The 17,184-nt window shown below is 42.7% G+C and overlaps 1 protein-coding gene across 3 annotated transcripts in view; it reads left to right on the top strand.

Annotated features, from left to right (window-relative positions):
* The window catches only part of Gli3 (GLI family zinc finger 3), a 277,128-nt gene that overhangs the window by 198,616 nt on the left and 61,328 nt on the right, over window positions 1-17,184 (top strand). For 2 of the 3 annotated variants that reach the window (XM_013521254.1, XM_013521256.1), the window contains 3 exons: window positions 10,836-11,049; window positions 11,811-11,927; window positions 13,679-13,819. In XM_013521254.1, the coding sequence (XP_013376708.1) occupies window positions 10,836-11,049; window positions 11,811-11,927; window positions 13,679-13,819 (472 nt within the window). The remainder of the gene's footprint in view (window positions 1-10,835; window positions 11,050-11,810; window positions 11,928-13,678; window positions 13,820-17,184) is intronic. The other variant, XM_013521255.1, reaches the window with a different exon arrangement.

Here is a 17,184-nt window from a genome sequence, read left to right on the forward strand (position 1 = left end):
TTTTTATGTTACTGTTTTGTGAATCACAGAGCTTCTCTGTGGAAACCTGTGACAGTCAAGTGAGCTAGCATGGACATCTGTTCATTTACTTAACTCTTGATTTTCTCCTGCAGTGAGTAATCTCATTCTTAATACACATCCACTGTATGTTATAATAATGTGTACCTTCTAATAAATAGCAGGTAATCTAGATAAATCCAAGGTGTGATCATTTTACCATATAACATAATAATTACAATAATTTTTAAATACCAGTAACACCACCACTGGCCAGGCCTTTAGCTAGAGAAATGTTAGTGCTTCTCTTTTCCCTGTTCGAAGTTTCCTTTTGTAAGATGTAAAATAGACTTAAGCAAAAATCAGTAAGTTCCAGGCGCAGTGGGTAGCAGAGAAAGGAAAGAAGCACAAACGTACCTAGAAGGGTAGCTGCCTTCCTCAAGAGGGAAAGAAGCAAATAAAAATGTAGACAGCAGGTACGTTTGATTCAGTAAGTCACAAGCAGAGTCAAGGCACACTTGCCCTCACAGTACGTTTGGAAAGCAAGTAATACTGTTCTTGTTTCATGCACAAGCATTGTCATTCTTTGCAAGACGAAGTACGCCAATCCCCTGCCTGTTTTTTACCCCAAATACCGAATGCCTGATTTGCATTTGGCATTGGTGAGGAGTAGGCAAATTTAAGTTTTTAAGGGTGTTATTCAGTGTTTAAAGATAGACATTCAGATTTCTAAAACATACCACAGCTACCGGCTTCACATCGCTGCGTCGTTTAAATGTTACTGTCAGAGGCCAATTAGAGCATTTTTCATCACTGAACTACTTGAATTGCTCTTTCGTAGCGTGCTGTTTCTCTCCAGCAGAACACAGCTGAGGAAAGCTCCCACCACACCTGTGCAACCCTTGTGTCCTCTCACATTGACACTGTGCAATGAATAGTTCTCAGATGGATAAATTAAGGAGCTCTCAGGAGTAATTAGAGCTCCAAGTACTGCTTTCATTAAAGGAGGTGTCTGCTTTGCAGATGGATAATTCTGTTGTTCTGAAAGTTACAGCTTATGTGGATGCTATTTTTGGGTGCCCATAGATTGATAGGTATATAGAGAAAGAAGGATCAATACAAAATAAAATGTTTAAAAAAGCAAATGTCTATCTTGATATTATATGTGATTCATGTAATTTTTTTTTTTTTTTTTTTTTTTTTTTTTTTTTTTTTGTCTTTTTGAGACAGGGTCTCTGTATGCAGTTCAGGCTGGCCTTGAGCTTCATTTTGTAGCCCTGGTTGGCCTCGAACTCACAATGATCCTCCTGCCTCAGCCTCCTTAATGCTGGGATTACAGGTGTGTGCCACCACACCAAGCTTTTTTTTTTATCTCTTTGAGACAGTGTCTCGCTATGCAGTTCAGGCTGGCATTGAGCTCACTTTGTAGCCCTGGCTGGCCTTGAACTCTCACCTATTCTCCTGCCTCAACCTCCCGAGTGCTAGGATTACAGGCATGCACCACCACTCCTGGCTCTTGTACTTTTCAGTATATTTACATAATATATTTCAGACTGCTCTAAAATACCATATAAAACTTTATCTATAAAGCCTACTGGCATGCTAAAACAGTGTACTTAGTTTTCAAACACATTGTCCAGGTGTATATCACAAGTCCTCTTTTATCTCGTAGCTCATATAACTCATTAAATGACTCCATGTCCATGGGAAAGTATATTGGAAATATTTCATATCTTGACAAGTTGTATGTTCTCCATCACTCTGAAGATTCTCACCTAAGACTGTATGATTCACATGATCCAATAACATGGGGTTCTCGTTCTGTATAGTTAAGGCTAATGTTATCAATAGGCAGTTGCTCACACTAGATTAAAAATAATTTACTCCTGCTCATAGTGTTAAGGTTCAGACCTATAAAGTCCCCCAGAAGTCTTATGTGTTCAGAGATGGGGCTGTTTTGAAAGGTGATTAGACCATGGGGTGCTGTGCTCATCAGGGGATTCATTCATTCATCAGATAGTAGCTGATTTTGCTGTTAGGGGATGGGAACTGGTTGGAGATGGTCACTGGAGAGGTGACCTGGAAGGATGTCTTCTTTTCCTCAGTTCCTACCTTCCCTCTTGGCACTTCCTGACTGCCACAGGGTGAACAGCTTTCCTCTGTCACATCCTTCCACCATGCTGTTTCTGCCTAGGGACCCTAAAAATTCTGAAATCATGAGCTAAAGTACACCTTACTCATAATTAGAAGGTACAAATACTTTCTACCTTGGAAGAGAAAGTGTTTCAAATGAACCTCATCTTTCCATAGCCTTCCAGCAGATGTAAATGCAGCGGAGCCTTGAGTAACCCAAGTTATTTCAGAGCCTTCAGGTATAGCTTTCATACTTTCAGTGTAATGGCTAAAATGAAAGTGATTTCCTCTCCTTAGTAGTTTTATGTCTGGCATGGCCAGGAAAGACATCTCAGTGAAAATGACGCTTCCTGTTCCATGTCACCCTCTGAGTTGGCTGCCAAGATCTTTCACTTTACAAGTCAGCGCAGGTTTTGCTGTTGCCAGAGCTCAGCCTGGTGACAGAGAGCTTGGTGTTTTCTGTTTTGTGGGCCAGCAGCCTTCTCTGACAGTAGGACCCTGGAGTAAGGTGGGCCCATGGATGCGTCCTGAGGGAAGGGAAGAGCCAGTTTCACCTCCACAGTTCCTTGGCTCATTTTCTTCCATTAACTCATTCCCCAGATAATTAGCTTGGTTTAATTATATGCTACTCACTGTGCTGCGTATGGTGGCCACAAAAGTGAGACAGCGGGGCGGGGACATAGCTCAGTGGCACAGTGCCTGCCTGGCAAGCATGAGGTCATGAGTTTGATTCCTGGTACCCCCCAAAAAAAAAGTGAGACAGGACCCTCACCTTCAGGGTGCTTCAGGAAAGCAAAAGCGCATGAGCAAATCTGTGAGGATTCTGGTCAGTGCTATGGAGGAGATGACCCAGGTGCAGAGAAAGACTGTATACAGAGGGTCTTGTTTGGACGGGCTGGCAGCAGGCTGGGACTGGGAGGAGGAGGATGAGCCATGGTGGAACAACTTTGCACAACTTTCTGAGAAGGGTAAACAGGTGCAGACCCTGGGGTGGGAAGAGTTCACGGCGCTGCCAGTCACCAGAGGACAGTAAGCAAGGGACATTCGGCCAGAGGAAATGGTTGGGAACATGGGATAATGCTTCAGTGTCTGGAACCAAGGATCCAAGAGCAATGGACTCCCAGGAGCCTCTGTGAGTCTTTTTGATTTTACAGATGGGAAACTGATGCTGAAGGAGGCGAGTGAGCTGTCAGAGGCCCAAGCTCAGCCTCCCACCTTCCTGCTTCTGTTCCCCAGGCCACACTTCCTCCTGTCTTAGAAATCCTCGAATGAGAAGTATGACTAAAACAGTGATGAAGAGTGCCGTTTACAATGGAGAAATAATAATGATGTGTAATGATGTTTTGAAGAAATTGATTGTGCTTCTGCTGAGAGGATTTTTCTCACCATGTCTACCTGGGTGACCAAATACTTGATTTGGATGCTTTGAGCCAAACCTCCCTGAAAAATGTGTCATTGCTATTCCTGTTTGGGGCAGTGGGGTCTTACCTGTTTAGCTCTTGAACAGTAAGTAGCTTCTTTGTCTTTTACAACGCTTCGGTGCCTCAAGGCCAAAGTTACTTTCTCTAAAGCTCTGCAGAGTGCGTATGCCCGAACAGAAGTGTTGGGATGCTTACTCGTTTTGCCAGCGTGTGAGCCTCCATTTTGAACTCTTTGCTTCTCACACTGGGCTGGGTTTTTGAAAAGGGAAGCTTTATCTTGCTGCTCTGAAGTAGAAGCACACGGCACATGTGTGCCCACTTGCACATACAGCAGTGGTCATTGTGGACCCACTGTGCGAAATGGCAAAAATTGCACTTTGAATGGAGGCTGCTGAGCAGTAAATCCCATAGCTGTAAGGAGATTGTGGGGCCCCCTGGCTAGTGTCTGGGAAGTTCGGTTTTTGTTAGAATGCATCTCTACTGGTCTTACATCTCCTCTCAGCTTGAAGTCAGCTTCTCAAGTGCCCTCCTATTATCTCAGTGCTGCCAGACTTCACCTCCAATTCTAATTCAGGAGAAATGGGCTACCAAAGGAAAAAAAATGGCGCAGCTGGATTCTTTATCCTGTAGAAAACTGGGGATATTGTAGCATAAATTTCCTAATCTCACTTCCCTGGCTTTAAGTAATACATCCTAATATGATCATACGGGTTTCTTATAGGGGTGTTTCAGTAATTCAGAACTCGATGAAATTTAACAGCCAAGACAATTTAAAAAATGTTTGTAGGTGGCCAGTAGGTACAGTTAACTTTATACTTAGGACATTTTCTAAGGATCCACAGGGGTCACTAGTTCTTCACTTTTCCTATTTCTGTTTGAACTGTCCTGCTACTGTCCACACCAGGTTCTGTTGTGATTTAGTTTGAGAGATCCAAGAGAGGAACCCCAATACCCATGAGCCTTTCTGCAGAAGCGAATGTAGATTAAAGATGTGGAGTACTTACTGTTAAGTCACCCACATCCCCCAGACTTACAATACATCCACATGTGCACACACACACACACACACACACACCCCTTCAACACAGTGGTTATGCAAGAGTGAATTGTACTCCGTGGCAAACCTAGGGAAATCATTTATGTTAAGGGAGGGCTCAATGCCCTGTGGATTGAAATCAGTAAACAGTGAAATAGTAGCTATAAATGTATAGTGGCTGGTGAGCCTTTTTATTTTTTCTCAATTGTTTCATTTTTGTGTAAAACAATCCACTCTATTATTAAACCTTGTGCTTCAAAGGGCAATAGTAAGCCAAATCGTGCTGCATTATATAGAGTATGGTTATTTAGAAGTTCCCCAAAGTTTCCATCTTCTTACCTCCTACAGCATGCATAGAATTTCCAAAGTGCTATTAAAAGAGCTTGTGGACTGTTCTCCTGTGCTGTTTCAGTTGTTTTATCCTCTGATTGGAGTATTAGTAATCTTCAAGTGCCTGTATTTATAGTAGGAATGAATAAATGTTTAGTGAGTGATTTTTCCACAGTATGAACTTCTAGTGTCCCTCACTTACACATCATGCCAGGCATTAAATATGAATTTGATGTAGAGAGTAATCCTAAGGATTTCTGTACAAATGTTGACTTACATCACTTCCTTGGTGTAAAAATAAATTGATGTAAAAGTAGATAGTTGTGCATTTCAGTGTTTTATGTATTGATTATAATTGATATGTAACTTTTTCTTTTTTTTGTTTTGTTTTTCTTCCGGTACCAGGAATCAAACTCATGACCTTGCTTGCCTGGCGGGCGCTGTGCCACTGAGCCAAATCCCCAGCCCTGATATATAACTTTCTGGTTACTAATTCTTTGGAAATTTGGAGGTGTATTTATTCTTTGGAAATGTAATTGGGGTACACAGAAAGTCCTCAATTTAAACTTGTTGAATTAATGAAGGAAAAGCAGTGTGCGGATTGATGACATTTATTTTAGTTGCTTTACATCCTTCCTGCTTATGCTTCCGGTTTTTCCCCCTTGGTGGTTGTCATTGAGATTTCCCGCAGAAGACTTCCATGTCAGTGAGGAAGCACTGTACTGTTTCCTGCAATATTAAGAAACAAAGCCCAGTTTGCAAATTTGGGGGGTAGGTATCAGTGGTAGGATTTGAACCCAGGGCTTCGCAATGCTATGCATACAAGCTACAGCACCAGCCTCAGTTTGCAAACTTTGATCAGGCGTTGCGAAAGAGTGCTGATAAAACTTTCCACCTCAGATTGTAGGGACAAAATAAATATATGTTAGAACTTTCTTAAAGGCTCACCTTTTGAGAATTGTGTTTTTCAATCTTTGGAAAACAGAAGAACTGCTTCCTACTTGGACAGCAGGTTGTCTATTACTTTGAACTTGGCTCGTAGCTGACCATGAGGGTAGAACAGACTGAGCATTTATCCATGGTATGTGGGCGTGCCCAGAATCCTGCGCTGGAATGCAACGCCCCTGAAGAGCACAGTCCAGCAACCATAAAGCAGTTCTACTGGGCCTGCAGTCTGAGTCCACATTTTTCTCCTTTTTTACTTCCTAGTAAAATAAAGGGAAAATTAGTGAGTGATTTAATTTATGCTGCCTTGATAATTGATGTTTTAGAACAGACTTTCTTCAGTGTGTCTTTAGGCTCATTAGTCTCTCTATAGCCTCCTCCAACTCCTGCTGTCAAAGGTGTCTGGAGTGTGGGTGGGGGTAGGGATTTGGAATACACCTTTGTGAGTGGCAGCTCCTCAGGGACCTTGGGGCTGTGGGACTTGGCATTTGTTTGTCTTTTCCTCCATGACATTTCTCAGGGATCATGTGGCCTCAGGTGATCCCAGGTGTCCTGAGATCATGCTAGCGCATGGCTGGGGGAAATCTAGACCATCTAACACTTTCTTCCTACTGGCCTTATTGATGAAACGGATATTAACAGTTATGTCACATTTTTGTCAATGTACCTTGTGGTTTCCTTCCATGTAGTTACGTAGAAGTGAATTAAAACATCGAACATTTTTTAAAGTGTATTAATTGTTGAGTGAAGGGAATTCAGCATCAGAATATAAAATTCATCTCTCCTGAAGTGACTAATAGTTGAGCAGAGAAGCAATAGCTGGGAGGTGGGAACACTCAGGCACCAAGTCTGGAAGGATGGGCCGCATCTTTTACAGGAGATGTCAGAGCTATAAACATTTTCAACAATATTGATATTTTCTATTTCTAGGATATTGCGGAACAAATATATATAAGCTACTTAAGAATTTAATTTTCAGGGCTTCTGAAGGTAGAGTTTACGTTTCTGCTTTTGTCCATTACTTGTTCATTCATTCTTTCATTTGTGATACTGGAGATGGAACTCCAGTATCTACCACGGAGCTACATCTCCAGTCATTTTTGTTTTTCATTTTGAGACAGGGTCTCACTAAGTTTCCCAGGCTGTCTTCCAAATTGTGATCCTCCTGCCTCAGCCTGTCAAGTTCTTGGAGTTACAGGCATGTGCCACCACACCTGTGTCTTTTTAATTTTGTTCTTTGTAAGCACCAAAGTCTCTACTGAGCTGCCTAAGTGGTTAGGAAAAAAGAACACATGTAACCACTAGCTTTGACACAATAGTATTTTATGGACATGCTGTCTAATTATAGGTCTTGGAAAGTTTTAATTAAACTTTCAAAAAATTCAAATTTTTTGAGGTGATTTTCTGAGGGATAGGTAGACTAGTAGCCCCCAAGAGGATGTGCACATCCTGTTCTCCAGAATCTATGAATATGTTACCTTGCATGCTAAGAGGAATTTTGCAGCAGTGATTAAACTCTAGCTCTTGAGATGAGCAGATCATCCTGGATTATCCAGTGGCCCTAGGGTAATCATAAGAGCCCTTATAAGAGGCAGGCAAGAGGGCCACACTTACTGAGATGACACGCAGATCCCGGAGCTCAAAGCCTCTGAGAGTTGTAAGCCAGCCAACCACTTCAGACCTCTGCCTTCAGGACTGTAGGATAATAAACGTGTGTGCTCTTTGAAGCCATTAAGTGGATGGTCATGTGCAACAGCAGCAGTGGGAAATTAATACACTGATGAAGAATTTGAGTCACTTGTGGACTGATAATGAGTGGCTGCTGTGTACCAGGGTCCAGTGGCCAACTCATCTGCCCTGACCTTCCGGAAGGACAGAGAGAATCTGATTTCACAGAGTGCTGATTGCTACTGTTCCAATAAGATCCTCCAACAGAGGATGGTAAGGAAAGGGCAGAAAGGTGCAGATGGGACTCATTTTAATGGGGCATTCGACCAAAGAAGGCCTCAGCAGGTGACGTTTGAGCTGGCACCTGAATACAGAAAAGCAGCGGCTATCCTGAGCTCTGGAGCAAGGGAGCACAGGAAGTGTCAATATGTGGGAAAACCACCGCTGAGCTGTGAGGCGAGGGATTCTCAGGGTGTGGGACTTTCTGCTGTGCCCACTCAGATTTAGAGCTTAGGGGGCAAAGACCTGTATTTTCTTACTCCCAATCCTGGATGCGCTCAAGAGGTTCTTTGCCCACATTGTTTTCACTCAGGAGCACGGTTGAGTTTGCACGTGGGAGGCATCAGTTAATAGAAAGGGCGTCTGTCTGTCTTTCCTGACATCCTGCGGGGAAGAGGGAGAGTCACAGCCCAGCCTCTGCTTATTCCTTAGAAAACTTCCAGAGCTCAGCAGGCAGCATCCTGAGCCAGCTTAGCTCCCAAAGCCCTTTGCGCAGCCTGTGATGGAGCCAGGATCTTTCTACTCCTCCCCTTAAATTGCAAACAGTCTTTACTGTGTGGATCTGGGCGACCGGGTCTACAGCAGCAGGGTAGGGCCAGCCCTCCTGGGCAGGGACAGAACCTCCTGGGACCTCTGTGTGCCCAGCTCTTTGCAGGCAGAGAAGAGAGGATTTCTCTTGCTGGCTCATTACAAATAAGCCATGGAGCCCTAAAATTCACAAGTCCGTTTCTGCTCCCTCATATCCCATGCCATCAGATAGCTGATATGTGTATTATTTTATCTGTGTTTCCCAACAAAACAGCACTCCTCAAAGGGGATGTTACTAAAACACTGAAAGCCCTCCCAGCCCCCACCTGTGCTTCCTGGGGATTCAGAGGACAAGGCTCTAAGGAACTACGGTGGGAATGCTGGCTCTGTGCTGTCTTCCCTGCTGTATCTTCTAAGGAAATGTACCTACCTTGTCTGGCTATTAACATTTGTGAGTTGCTTATAAATAATAACCAAGGGCATTTTTTTTGTATTGTGAAATGTTTTCTTTAATGGTCTTAATTCCTATTCAGGTACAGGGTTTTAAAGCCCCCATATCTTGTGCCTCCCAGAATTAGAAGTGCCAGGGGCCTTTGCTGTCCCTTGTCTGAGCCTGGCAGCCAGGTCAGACCCTTGAGCTCTGCAGAGATGTGTGGAGGTCCATGCAGAGTCTATAAGACCTTGCAATTATGTGTGAAGTGGGGTATTTTCCTTTTCATTTCTTTAATGAATAGGATAAGGTAGTTACACTTAGTAATATCCATTCACCTAAAGGAGAGAAGGGGGTGTTAAATCATTGCGTTTTTTGATGAATGGCTTGTACACCGCAAAATAAATTGGACAAACTGGCATAGAGCTCAGTGAACATGAAATCAGCTATTAGAAGAAAGCTTGTGAACAAATTCTGAGGCAGATATGCATCTTTTGATTAATGCCCTATCAATCATCCACACAGCTACCTTAGCTAAGTTTTGCTGTAATCATTCACGATTGCTTTCGGAAACCGTGGCAGAAACTATAGCGCTGCAGAATCAGAATATTATTACTGATTTCTCCCTAACTTACTGTGAACAATGACTGTTTTCAACCTTGTTTCTGCTTTCCTTTATTAAAGAGATACAATGCAGAATGAAAGAAGAGTTCCTCAAAGCCTGGTGGAATTCTCCTAGGGTATTCTTAATGATATTCAGTCTTAAATGGGCGAGTCATTGTAATGGAAGTTTCTCTATAGGAATAATAGTAATGTAATCCCATTGAAGCTGCCTTTTATGGATTGTAGTCAAATAGGAAAAAATGTAGAGCTACATTAACGAACAGAGTATATCTCCGGAATTATTACTTAAAGTTGTTGAAAGAGTCTGAATTTTGTGATCGTAATTATTTTATTCTCAGTTAATGTGCTTAACAGCAATAGTAATTAACCCACCAGATTGGAAATTTGCATGAGTTCTACCTTTGACATTAGAAGAAACCCTAATTCTTTCTGCATATTACACAGCACGATAAGAGGCAATCCGTATATAATTTCTTTCACTGATATTTTTATTAAAAAGAAACTTCCATGAACGCAATTACTAGTATTCTATGCATTTTAGGCATTGGCAAAGTCATAAAGGAGGCTTCATTCTTTAAAAGCGTTGGGTTCCTAATCTGTGTTGCACAAAGAACAATTTGGTGCTGCCTGCCACTTGGGCAATCCTCAGGTAATAGCAGTGCTTCCTCAGAACTTACTGTAGTCTGGGAAATACTGCAGCGTAATAAAGTGGTGACAGGCATTAGCATACATAATGGGCCGTAATAGACATTTAATGCTGTGGAGCTAGAGGAGGGAGCTGTGGTCTCCCATTGGGATATTCCTCCATCGAAGCCCATTGATCACTGATTGCAGTGGGGAGAGGTTAATCCATCAGCTTCTGTAACCAGACGGCACTGATGGAAATTCTTTAGGTGGCATTCTGGATGAACCAAGCTTTCCATCTTTACAAACAAATGAGTGATATGACAAGCATGGTGTTCAAAACACATTTAACCAATTGATTTTCTTTCCTCTTGTAATAAGATCTGGAGACATATGAAAGCGTGTGGTGTGAGCTAAGATTAAAGGAATTGCTTCGTGCCCGGGAACATGTGGAACTCAGAGCCCATAAAAGTACTATAAAGCATGTAGTCACCCACTGTCTTTTTTTCTATCAAGTTTGTTATTGCAATAAATAGTTATTATTGAGTTGATGCCTTTTACTCCACTTTGCAGAATCTTATTTCAGGTCGGTGGGGGTGTGTGCGCATGCCCACATGTGTGACTGTCCTAGTCATCTTACTGTTGGAAGTTTTCTGGATATTTGGATGTCATTGTTTCTCCTTTCCCATTTAAACAAGCAGACCCAATGTGCTTTGGGTTGGTAACATCGCTGCTATAAAGCGGAAGATATTGTACACCTGTGATAGTCTCTGAGATCAATGTAAGTGATGCTTGTTTATTTTTTATCTCCCACATACAGCCCCGCCTTAAGCTTCACCTACCCATCTGCACCTGTCTCTCTCCATATGCATCAACAGATCTTAAGCCGACAGCAAAGCTTAGGCTCGGCCTTTGGACACAGCCCTCCGCTCATCCACCCGGCCCCAACTTTTCCAACACAGAGGCCAATTCCAGGGATCCCCACGGTTCTGAATCCTGTCCAAGTCAGCTCTGGCCCTTCTGAGTCCTCACAGGTGAGAGAGACAGCTCCATGAGCTTGCCTGCCTTGGTCCCCAGAGGAGGGGCCTGGCTACCATATCCACCGCTGTTACCGCCGTGCCTTGATGTTTTCACAGCTTCATACTGGCATCCTGCCCCTTGCACAGGGTGCATTCTTCAGTTCTGGAAAATGTCCTGTGTGCATACCCCTCATTAGACAAGAGCATCTTCCACCAGGCCGTTTTCTCATGTGTGGAAAAGCAGGCTGCTTGATCAAGCTGCACTTGGACCTGGTGCCACCTGTAAACCACATGAGTTGTAAAGACTGTGGGTGATTGAGTGGCTCTTATCAGGTCCCTGTCCACTCCTTCTGCTGGACCCTGTTTGCTACTGAGCATCATACAACACTTTAGAGTCTGTGCCACCCCTCTGTTCCCACTGCCACTCTGATGCCTTTTGAACAAGAATCTGGATGCTCTCGCTACAGAGTTTCACAAATGGTTCATCACGGCCTCCCAAGTCTAGTCTTTGGGAATACAGTGTTGGAGCCAATTAAAGCCTAGCGCCCCAGCTCTATTCTCGCTGTCAAAACCCACAGAGGTTTTATATTCATGAATGAAAAATAAGCAGCCTTGTGCATGCACCGTCCCACTCTGATTTGTTTCCAGGGGATTGGGGCATTTTCAGTCATTACGCTGTGGCCAAGTAAGCCTGATGTCTTGAGTTGCAGGTTTTAATTACGGTCCTGTTCATTGATCAAAACCTAATTTTTGTCTTGGGTTGCATGTGTGACCAGCAGAACAAACCCACAAGTGAGTCTGCAGTGAGCAGCACGGGCGACCCGATGCACAACAAGCGGTCCAAGATCAAGCCCGACGAAGACCTCCCCAGCCCAGGGGCACGGGGACAGCAGGTAGGAGCCCCAGGCTGTGCTACCAGTACTTCCGCTCTTCCTTGACTGGCGTCTTGGAGCCATCACCCCATTCCCTCCCCTCACTCCAAGCCTTGCTCAACTGGGGCATTTTCAGCCATGGTCATAGCCCATGTGACAGATGCAAGGCCGTGTGTAGAGTAATTATTTGATTGTCTAGCTCAAAACCAAACAGGAGCAATTCATGAAGCTGTGTGGCGTACATGTTCTTGATGGTTTAGACAGCTTAGGAGTTTAGGCCCCAAGAATCATTCAGCATAGGCCACCCAATGCACAATAACACAATTATTCCTTCATAGAGTTCAGCACAGGGAATCCGATGACTCATTAGAGTTTGGCCACAAGAGTGATTTTCTGGCTCCAAACTTAAGCTGGGGCAGAGCAAGTGATGTTCCCTACTCAGGTCATGTTCTCATTTTTTTCTTTCTTTGCTACTTCCAACTTTTGAGGAAAGCTGGGAGGGATGGAGGCACAACTAACCTAATGCTACTTAGGTTCTGGAATCAGCTGCTGGTCTCTTGGATCCGGGTGCAGCTGAAGAATGTGTAGGTTGTGCATGCAACGCCATCTCACGGGTGCATGGGTGTCTTCCTTCTGAAACAGGAAGTAGCTCAGTGGATGCTTATTCTCCAAAATAGGTGCTGGACAAGTGACTAGACATCCATGGGATCTTAGTCTTTGCTATCATTAATTTGCTTCAGCCCAAATTTAAGGCTGCTTTATCCAAAATTTCCTTTTCAGTGAAAACTGTAACAATGGAATGAGCTGGTGATAGGGATTTCGAAATCCATCCTCCTGTATTTTGCTTGAAAACCACCTTCTTGTTCTCACGTTAATGTGTGTATAGTTTTTATCATCTGACCCTGGATTAGAACTCACATCTACACATCAAGTTATTATCCAGAATTCTAGAAAGTCTTTGTATTGCAGTGCTATGAAACTGGATAGAAGACTAGAAAGGTGGGCTGGGGAGGCAGGATAGTGGGAAAGCGCTTGCTTGGCAAGCAGGAGGCCTTGGGTTCAAAGCCCAGCACTGCAAAATACAACAAAAAGTGAAACATGAAGAAGAGCTAGAAAGGACTACAGGGCTATGCCCTGGAGCATTAGATGCTGTGGGTCCTGAGCCTCTGATCTTGAAGACTGGAGGCTGAACCAGGAAGATACTGTCTCTAAGTAGTTCACAAAGTGCCTCCAACAGCAGGGAAAATGAAATTGTTAATACTCATGAGCCAGTTTCTGAATTATAAATATAAAAGTAGGCAAATTAATACACTTAAAAGCATTAGAACAACTAAAAAAAATTAGAAGGACCTGTCTTTGTCCACTTTTCTTACGGGTTTTTTATGTTTGTTTTTTGCTTGGGCTTTTCTTTTTCTAAGATGACATTTTAGTTTATTTTCAGCTTTACATTCATGGCAGCAAAGTTAGCCTTCAATTTTTTAGTCATCATTATGACTTGGGCTGTTACTTTGAATCACAACTTAAAAAAAAAACATCTCAGAAGGGATGTTTGGGAAATCTGAAAAAATGTATCCAAATGACTCCAGGTGTTTGACTTCTTCCATTCACAAAACCCAGCTGGTAGACCTGAGGTCTGTTTTACTTTTGCTGAAGAATTGAATTAGGAGGAAGGCAAATCTAAAGCAGGTTGCTACTTTCTCTTCTTCCCTTGCTTCCCATTGTGCCTGATTTCCCCCTTCTGTGTCCCCTTTCCCCCATATCCTGCCTTTCAGGAGCAGCCAGAAGGAACAACCCTGGTGAAGGAGGAAGGAGACAAAGATGAAAGCAAACAGGAGCCTGAAGTCATCTACGAGACAAACTGCCACTGGGAGGGCTGCACGAGGGAGTTCGACACCCAGGACCAGCTTGTGCACGTAAGTGCCCGGGGCTCCGGGCCTTGGCCTCGGCTGTGGGCTGTGTGACCTTTCCTGTGGAGGTCAGCTTCTCTGACCCTGGCGGGGTCGGGTTTCTTAGCTAGCAGTGCTGCAGACTAGAAAGCGCTTTATGACTTTTTGAGAATAAAGAAAACTCTGAGCCACAGTGCTTGACCTGTTCAGTCAGCTAAAGCTTAGTGTAAAATTCAATAAAGTCTTCAATAGAGAGTGTAATGACTCTGATCCTGTAAGCCAGCAAACACTATTTTGAGTTAGCGACTTTGATGGTTATTGAGTAATAGTAAGCTGGACATGAATTATTATTAACCTTTTAACCAAGTTTGCCTTCCCTTCCAAGGCCCAGGAACAATAGAAAAAATTGTAGGAGTGGAGGATTTCTTTTTATGTATTTTTTTTTCCTCCTACAAATTTCTCATTATTTTATAGAGCAATTAGTACTCTATGAAGTTGTGTAGATGTTTGGGATAAACTGTGAACATAATTTTTGACTTGAGGGCAAGTCCTGTGGGGTTAATAGCTTCATGGAAACAATTACATGTGCTTTGAGATGTGTTTAATGGTGTGCTCAGTGGTCAGATTGAAAACCAAACCTTCTCTTACCAAGCCAGGTCCAGATGTCTTTCTCTAGCTGTCCTCTGTTGTTCAGATAATACCGGTCAGCCCCAGCCCTGCCCATACCTCTTTGCTGGTGCTTCATAGGACTTGGCAGTTCCTCAAAGGCCAATGTAGTCTCCCTGGCTGGTAGAATCAAGAGACGCGGATGTGGAAGGCCATTTAGAGCATCCAGAGTAAACAGATACAGGCTCAGACAACTTCTCTGCTGAGGCGAGTGGTCCTATGAAAGCCGGAAGGATGGTTCACCTAAAAGGGCAGTTTCTTAAGCTTTTAATAGGATGGAAAACCTGCCAGAGCAGTCCTTGTTGTGATTACCTGTCACATACATTCTCTCTCTCTCTCTCTCTCTCTCTCTCTCTCTCTGTTTCTCTCTCTCTTCCTCCCTCTCTCTCATTGTCCATTCTTTTACAGTTATTTTGTATTTTTAGATGATCCTTGTCTTGATAATTCTCTTCCATTTGGATTAAACACGAAAATTATAAAGTTTCTCTCACATGCTTCATAGGTTTCGTGAGCTTTTGAAGTCTCTGTTGCAATGTACCTCTCCGTACCCCAGTTACAAAGCGCTGTGAAGTACACAGCTCGCCGGGCGGTGAGAACTGTTACATACAGAATGTTTTGAGGATTTACTATAGCATCACCAGGGGCCCCCCCTCCCATTTCTTTGCTAATCATGTCTCTTTGTAATTGTACGCGAAGAATTATAGGTTTCGGAGTACAGAAGAAAAAAACCCCAGAAAGGCAAATGTTTTTAATTAAGGTATATTTTCAAATTTTTCCATGAGCATAATTTGATTTTTTTTTCTCTTTAATTTGATGCAAGTATTATTTTAAAACCACGTTTGATTTAATGGTCCTTTATTCTTGCTGACTACTTTAATGAAAAACACAAAGATGCAGTAAGACTATGGGGTGGGGACAGTCGGAAATTTTTTTTTTAATATGAAGAAATGCTCTCAAAGAATAGCAAGCATATGCTATGAATATTCTCAGTGATATAATTAGTGAACAGAGTAAATAAAGAGCATTGTTTGTGTCAAAGCTTCTGTCCTATAAAAATGGCGGCAGGGTCCAAGGGCCTGAGGGTGTGGTTCTGTGGTAGAACACATGTTTAGCATGTACAAGGCCTTGGGTTCCATTTGTAGGACTGAAAAGAAAATTGTGAGGGAAAAAAAATTCTCAGAGGCTGAGTCATTGTAGTTTCTGAAGAGTGCTGTGTCACTGGTGTGATCATTAATGGATGCGGGGAGAAATGAGAGCTTTGTTAAGTCCAGATTTCTAATGAGTGGAGCTCCTTACGGCCAGGTTTAGGGTAACATTTTTAGGATGTGAGAGCAATTTAACCTTTGCTTTGCCTCAGTGATCTGAAAGCTGTTTTTATAAGACAGTGAATATTGCAGGTATTTCATTTTAATCTTAGTTGCAAAAAGTCCTTGTGATGTTTTCATAAAGAATTCCGAATAATTTTAAAGAAAGCCTGCTTAAGCCACCACCTGAATAATTACCATGTTTTTCTGTTTTATGGAAAAGTACCTTTTAAAAAATATGAATGCACATATATAAGGCGGCATTTTTTTCCCCAAAATCAGCTAGAAGAAATTCCTGTCATGATTGGAAGAAATTTCCATGTGTTAACCATTATGGTATGAATTTTATCTGTGCTAAATTATGAGTAACTGCATTTAATTAAGTGAACTAAAAATTATAATTTACAACAACACAAATAAAGGCACTAGTTCATGTCACTTATATTTCACCTTTTTTACAAGTGTCGTAAGTGTAGAAATCCCAAATTTGTACATTGAAACGATTTCATATTGCAGGATATACAGGTATCTTCCCTCTCTTGGGTGTATTTGGTAGCATTAGCAGTGGCCTGGTATGGAAGAGGTGCTTCCTGTTTTGTGGATTAAAGGAAGAGCTACTTCAAATCCAGCTAATTACTCTGGTGGCAGATGGGATAAATACCAGTTGCAAAGCGCACGTTTTAGGGACAGAGACAGGCATTAACCATTTCTGATCCTGTGACTTCACTTGGCAAGAGGTTTTGAGAATTAGTTGAATCTTCATGCCCCATACAACCAAGCGGCAAGGTGTTAAACCATTCGGCTCTCTGCCTTATTTATAGCCATGACCCATTCTTTTTTCCCCCCTTACAGTTAATAGAAAGATTCATGATTCTTCATGGTTGTCTATCTAGTGTCTGACAGTCCCGACTGCCTGCTAAAGCAGGTCACTATCTATAATTGATATCCTTCCCTGGAATAGGGTGCTGGCTGCAATTGAAGGGCTTTGCTGAAAGCTCTTAAATCCTGACAAGTTCTCCCCTTGTTCTGGTTCAGTCACTGAGCTGCACAGTTGGAATTCCGGAGTTATTTGAACTTGGTGCAAAAGGCAGACATGTGTTTCACATTAGCAAATCACAAAGTTGAAGAGGAGAATTAGGAACTCGGCTGACTTCGCCTGCCAGGTAGTCTCATTTCCAGTATAATGCGCTCCGTGTACTCTTGAGGAGATTACCTCCTCCATTACTGTCTGCGTACATGGGCTAAATGCGATCTCTTCCTTCTTTTCCTCTTTAGTTCAAGTCTTTGCGCTGTTGCAGTCGGTCTTTGTTCCAGGCTTGCTGCTGGGATCTTTACCACTGGGCTGTTTAATTAATTACACTTTCTAACAGTACAATTATTACTGCTCTCAAGCTGGTATTAAATTTGCCATACATTTACCTT

The sequence above is a fragment of the Chinchilla lanigera genome, unplaced genomic scaffold, assembly GCF_000276665.1.
Source record: "Chinchilla lanigera isolate Chin_1 unplaced genomic scaffold, ChiLan1.0 scaffold00059, whole genome shotgun sequence".
NCBI classification, from domain to species: Eukaryota; Metazoa; Chordata; class Mammalia; order Rodentia; family Chinchillidae; genus Chinchilla; species Chinchilla lanigera.